At 43.0% G+C, this 6,673-nt stretch overlaps 1 protein-coding gene across 1 annotated transcript in view; it reads right to left on the bottom strand.

Annotated features, from left to right (window-relative positions):
- Positions 1 to 85, bottom strand: part of FGL1 (fibrinogen like 1) — a gene marked incomplete in the record, with an annotated part of 36,730 nt that extends 36,645 nt beyond the window's left edge. Inside the window, 1 exon segment of the mRNA XM_027772349.1 lies at positions 16 to 85. Within this exon segment, the coding sequence (XP_027628150.1) occupies positions 16 to 70 (55 nt within the window).
- Between the last annotated feature and the right edge of the window lie 6,588 nt (positions 86 to 6,673).

The raw sequence follows: 6,673 nt of genomic DNA, 5'->3' as shown, positions 1-6,673 counted from the left end.
GCCTTCCCCACCTTCCCCTACCCATTCCCAGGGCAGTGGCCATAAGAATGAGACCAAACATCTTCCTCATCTTCCCACACGAAAGAACTGCAAGAAAAAATAAATTATAATCTTATCAATTTTGACAAGACCAGAGTTGGGTTCAGACTCAAGAAGCTCCAAGGATCAGATGCAGCTCGAGGTCATCCCTAAGCTGAGAGTCCCCAGGAAGGGTCCCCTGACTGTCCAACCTCTGCCACAAGGAAAGACGCTCTGCTGTACCTCACCAGAATCGAACCCGTCCCCTCACAAATGCAGCGGAAGGACACGGCTTTTTCAGAGGTCTCATGTGGGTCTCGGATGATGTGTGGAAAACACACGGTCTCCAGAAGCAGAAAGACCTGCGTCTGTGTTTTGCCTGAACCACTTCCTAGCTGTGCACAATTAGGAAACTCGCTAACGTGCTCCTGATCTGTACAATGGGAATAATAGCTCCTACCTTGTAGGACTGGAAATTTCGAGATGATATTTGGAGGTAGCTTGGCATATGCTAAGTGCTGAATGAATCGTACAAGAGAACTTTTGGAAAGTTTATGAAAACACATACTATAAATAAATATTTATAGGTTTCAAAAGTGTTGGCACCCAAATAAACTTGTATTTTAATTCCATTATTTCATGAACTTTTTTTTTTTTTGTAGAGGTTTTTACCTTAGGGCTCGTGCGCTCACCAGAAAGACAGAGAGACAGAAAGCGAAATCACCCCCCAGGGGGGATGGCCACGCCACAATCCCTTCTCCTCCATTCTCCTCTTGGGATTGTACGCCTGCACACACATGTGCCTGGAGTGAGTCACCCAGTCCACTACTTGAACCACAGTCATCTGCTTGGGAGTCTAGCAACGTAATCATTGCGCCATCTGCTGGTCCCCATCTTCAAGCAAATTTAATACCTATGATTTCTGCCGAAAAGGAACTGGAACCAACTGAATTACATATTTAGTACCCCATTCTTATTCAAAAAAACACCATTTATTGTTTCCTCCATGAGCGAGAAAACAGAGGTAGTCCCCTCTAGAGCCCCTTCACCTCGCTCCACCCTCAGCTTCAGCCAGCCCCAGATCATGCCTCTCCGACGTGCTCATACCTGGACTCAGAGAGGGCTCTGCATGTACATCTAGAACCTTCTCCTGTGAGTCACCTGGAAGAGACTTGTGTTTCACTTCTGCACCTTTTTTGCCTGACCCCTATTTTTATTCTTTTATTGGTTTGTTTGTTTTATAAATGTCCAGTTCTTGGTTTCTTTTTCTTTTTTAAAAAAAATTTTTTTAAATTAATTCCATTTGTTATTATTATTTTTTAATTTGAGAGAGCGAGAGGAAGGGAAAGTGAGAAATCAAGCCACCAGGTCCAGGACTGAAGCTGTGGTCGGCCATGTGGGAATCCAGCGTGTTTAACCACCATGCCGCCTGCTGGCCCCCCTCCCGTTTTTATTCTTACAGAACCTACGACCACTTGACCTTTCTATGTTTTGCTGTCTCAACTTTTAGGTAATGAAAGACCTTTTCTTCCTAAATTTTGCTACCCGTTAAGACCACTTGGGGGAACGTCTCAAAATTTTCCCTACTCAGCGGGATGAAATCAAATGTCTGCAGGTGGCCATCAGGACTTGAAATGTTTTAGACTCTCAGCTGATTCCAATGTTCAGCAAAGTTTGGGAACCAGTATTTGTTAGACATGTTTCTTTGTTCTTTAATGGCCACAGGGTGGATGTGTCACGGGGATGGGGAGAAGAACCCCTGATGGGATATGGTCACACCACAATCCGTTCCCCTCCATTTCTCTCCCTGTTGAGATTTTTGGGCACATGCACACACAAGCATGCGTGCACCCACGTGTGTGGGCTCAGTGTGTTTTTCAGACCATCGGCACTAAGAGTCAAATTGTGGTCGGCCATGTGCCATCCAGCTTTTGTCAGCACTAGGCACGGGTCAGCCTGAGTCCTGAGCTCGTTCAGAGAACGCCGGTTGACTCGGCAGGAGGACAGACAGCTGCAGAAGCAGCCCACGGCACTGGGAGCCTCAGTACATGATTATTCATCATCAGCTATTGGCTTTGCACTCTGCCCGGTGCCGGGAAAACCAACCAACAAACATAGAGGCCTTGCAAGGTAATGTTTTAGGGAAGAAATAAAAATAAATAATAAAGTGAAAAGGAAAGACCATGTAAATTAAATATACATATAGAACCAAATGTGATGAAATGGAAGCTAAACTTTCTCAGACCACCCTTCGGGGCAGAATCAATGACTTCCTTCTCTGTGGTCCTCCAATGCTACGTTGCAGACCAGCAGTGCGTTTATTTGCTCCGTAGACATGTTCACGTGCCACCTGTGTTCTAGGCACTGAGCCAGAAGATGGAATTATCGTTCGGCAAGATTTTGTAGCTGTCTTTCTCCAACTGCTTCCCTTTGTCCCTGGTGTTTTGCTTAGAAAAAGATTTTTGAAGGCAAGGCCTCACCTTGCTAAATTGTATTTCCAGTGTAAAACTCATTGTAGTGACTCAAATAGTATAGCAGCTGTCTCTGAAGAAATGATTCCTTAAGAGGCAAAATTATTCTCAGGGAGGAAAACATGGTTTCCTTGCCATAAAACTAGTCTGGGGGCCAGCAGGAGGTGTAGTGTTAAGGTGTATTAGTTAACTCCCATATGATGGGCCACAGTTCGAGTCCCGCATCTGGTGGCTTGAAAATTATGCTAGGTGTGTGTGCATGCATGCCCAGAATCCCCAGAAGAGAGTGGAGGAAAAGGGATTGTGGCATGACCATCTGCCTTGCAGGGTGATTTCTCACTTTCCCTCTTTCTGTCTCTCTCTGTCTCTCTCTCTGGTGACTGCACACACCCTATGACAAAACAAAACTATAGTCTGTACTAACATTCTTTCTCTATGGGAAAACAGTGGACTAAGAGTATTTCTGAAAAGAAGTGTTAAGGAGCGAGCATTTTTTTGTTCAAATTGAGCACATAAATTTATGGTCTCTTCTCCTAAAACCCTACTAGAAAAGAAGTAAAGGGGCCAGCCAATGGTGTGGGTCCCAGATGGCCAACAGCACAGCTTGAGTCCCTGACCCAGTGGCTTAAAAATAAATTGGGTGCCTGTGTATGTGCTTGCGTGCCCAAGATCCCAAAATTGAGGGAGGAGAATGGAGAAGGGATTGCAGTGTGGCCATCCCTCCTGGAGGGTGATTTCCCACTTTTCCGCTCACTGTTTCTCTCTCTCTCTCTCCAGCAAGCACATGTGTCCTAAGGCAAAAGCCTCTTAAAAAAAAAAAAAGTGGGAACCAGCAGTTAGCTTAATGGCTATGTCGCTGGACTCCCACGTAGTCGACCGCGGTTCGTGTCCCGGACCCGGTGGCTTAAAACTCACGCCGGGCGCGTGTGCGTGCGTGCCCAAGATCCCGAGAGGAGAATGGAGGAGAAGGGATTGCGGTGTGACCATCCCCCCTGGGGGGTGATTTCTCGCTTTCTGTCTCTATGTCTCTCTCTCTCTGTCTGGCGAGCGCACGCGCCCTACAGTTCTCAAAAAAAAAAAAAAAAAAAAAAAAAGTAAAAGACCTGAATTGATACGATCAAAGAGAACGTGAGAGAAGAAGCCTGGCGTGCTATGTCCACAAACTATGTCCACAAGAAGGCTGTTCTCCAAAGGATGAGAAGTAACAAATGCTGGTCATTTTAATGTCTTTAAAAATATATACAATACGCAGATGCTCCTCAGTTTATGGCAGGGTTATGTCCGGATGAACCTGTTTTCTGTGGCTTCAGCTGTGTTCCTTTTCCCCTTATACAGAGTCTCGCGGTGTCGTGGTCCTCCTGCCTCAGCCTCTTGAGTAGCTAGGAGTACAGGTGCTGGGATCCAACCCGAGCCACCCACGGAGCCTCAGCCTGCCAAGCGGCAGCCTCAGCCAGTAAGTGCTACCATGTCTGGGCCCAGGTAATGTCTTAAGTTGCATTTAATACCACAATGAGCCCATTGTAAAGAAAAAAAGAAAAAGAAAAAAAGAGGCTATTGAGTTAAACCATTATAAATCAGAGAGTTTTTTCTTTCTTTCTTTCCTAGAGGGCAGGTACACTTGCAGAGAGAGAGAAAGTGAGAAAGCACCCCCCATGGAAGGTCATCACACCGTAATCTCTTCTCCATTTCTCTTTTTGCTATTTTGGACACACACACATAACTGCCCAGTGTGTTTCTTAAGCCTCCGGGTTAGAACTCCATGCAGTGGGCCGTGTGGGATCCAGCTCTTTAAACACCACACTATGGGCTGGCACAATAGAAATGATTTTTAAAGCACAAAATTTAATTCCTCCCCCACCCCATTGTTAACTACACTTCATTAAATTAAAAGGCAAAACAACTAAATTTAGAAATGAGCATTCTACAGCCAATACTTAACTTTTAAGAACACAATTACAAAAGTACATTAATATTTCCAAAATGGTATGCTTTGTGTGAGCGATTTTGAAAGGGTATGAGCTTTAAAAAAAGGAAAAAAAGTTATTGAAGGAGCCTGTTTGTTTAATAAGTTAGCATTCACTAATGGACTATAACCTTAATGTAAGGTTAGTTAAAAATTTACCCATACCCACAGCATTAGAGAGCCTTTGTAGGTTATTTCCAATTATATTTTCTATTCCTAAAAAGAAAATGTAACTGTATCTTTGTTATTTATCTTAAGAATGCATACATAATTAAAATCTTAAAAAGGTAAATAGACTTGGTCCCAGAGAGCGCTAGAGAAGAAAACACTTCTGAAGTGAAATTGTAATACGGTCCATTTCGCTTTCCATTTTGCATATTGAAACTGTAAGTCCTACCATTTATAACCATTTTCTATTCAATTTTTTCAAAATTTAGAAATGGCTAGAAAGGAGATTTCATGCTACATGTTTTCTGAGTCGCAGAAGCAGACTTCTTGCTAATCCGCCCGAGCTCTCTCTCAAAGCCGATGCTGTTTCTGGTTTCTGGTGACCGCCATCCCTGCGGAATAAATGAGCATTATCACAGTCATGTCGAACGTGCAGAAATATTAAATAACTTGCCTAAAGTCAGAACTGAGTCAGAGGCACACGGCGGGCTGCGTCCAGACACTGCCTCCCGGGCACCTCTAACCGCATTCTCAGTTCGTAATTGTTTCTCCATTATTTGATTAGAAATGTTGACTCTGGCTTTAATCCAGAAACAAACATGAGGAAATTGATTTAACAGGAAAGGAAACAAAAAAAAAAAAAAAAAAAAAAAAAAAAAAAAAAAAAAAAAAAAAAAAGAAAAAGAGAGAGAGAGAGTCAAGGACAAATCTCAATATGCCAAGATTTTCCTTTTATTCTCTGCTATTTAAAAGAAAAAAAATTTTTTTTAATTTTTGCTATTGGGCATGTGCGCTCTCTGGAGAGGAGAGAGAGGAGAGAGATAGTGAGAAGAAAAGTGAGAAATCACCCCCAGGGAGGATGGCCACATTACAATCCCTTCCTCTCATTCTCCTCCTGGGATTTTGGAGGAAATGCCCCCCATGCCCCACCTCCCACCCCCATCATGTTCAAGCCACCAGCTTCAGGACTCGAATTTCTATCAGCCATCCAGCACCTGAACCCCGACACCACCTGCTGGACCTTATCCTTCCTAATTAGATGAACTTTTTTATGAAAGATCCAATAATTTATCTTTATAAAGATATATATATTTTTAAGTTTACTACTGTGCTCTTCTAGAGAATTTTTGGACTTTAACTTTGGTAATGCTCGACCGAGGCCTAAGTAAAACCAAAGTTCAGCTGAAACCTTGCTTTATAGGTACTGATGGTAATAAAATTTGATCTATAACAATATAAATTAAAGATGTCATTTGAAATAAAATATGGAAAAAAGCCAAATTCCTCTTTAGTTATCAAAAAAAGCAGCAGGTTAATCATTGCTAGGATGAAATGCTTGGTTTATTCTTTAAGGAAAGCAAAAGCACCCCCTGGGGTTGTACATTTCTTCTGTGAGTATCAATTTTACTTTTTCTTTTTTTTTGCTATAGGGCGTGTGCACTCGCCAGAAAGACAGAGAGAGACAGAGAGACAGAAAGTAAGAAATCACCCCCCGGGGGGGATGGCCATGCCACAATCCTTTCTCCTCCATTCTCCTCTCGGGATCTTGGGCATGCACACACACACACCCAATGTGAGTTTAAGCCATCGGGTCCAGGACTCGAACCGCAGTTGACCACATGGGAGTCCAGCAACAGCTATTACGCAAACTGCTGGTCCCTCGACTGTACTCTTAACAACTTGTTCTTTTTCTTTTAAAATCCTGGTAGGGGGCAGCAGGTGGAATGGAGGCTGGGGTGCTGGTTGCTCCTACATGGTCGCCTGCCGTTCGGGTCCCAGACTTGGCAGCTTACTTTCGCACTTTCCCTCTCCCTCTGTCTTTTTGGCAAATTTAAAAATAATAATAATAATAATAATAATAATAAATAATTCTTTAAAACAAAAATTCTCCCAGAGAATTGTCTAATGTGTAATAGGCAACTTGTTAACTCCATTCATGACATTGTGTAATAGTTTCAGACTGGAAATTAGGTTCATCATTTCTTCATCCTGATGTAACTCAAGCTGCTGTTTACCATTTGTTCTGCGGTCCATATTTACTAACGTGGATTCC

The sequence above is a fragment of the Tupaia chinensis genome, unplaced genomic scaffold (assembly GCF_000334495.1).
Source record: "Tupaia chinensis unplaced genomic scaffold, TupChi_1.0 Scaffold000271_1, whole genome shotgun sequence".
Lineage (NCBI taxonomy): Eukaryota > Metazoa > Chordata > Mammalia > Scandentia > Tupaiidae > Tupaia > Tupaia belangeri.
The sequence above is the reverse complement of the archived record's forward strand: the minus strand, read 5'-3'. Positions and strand labels throughout refer to the sequence as shown.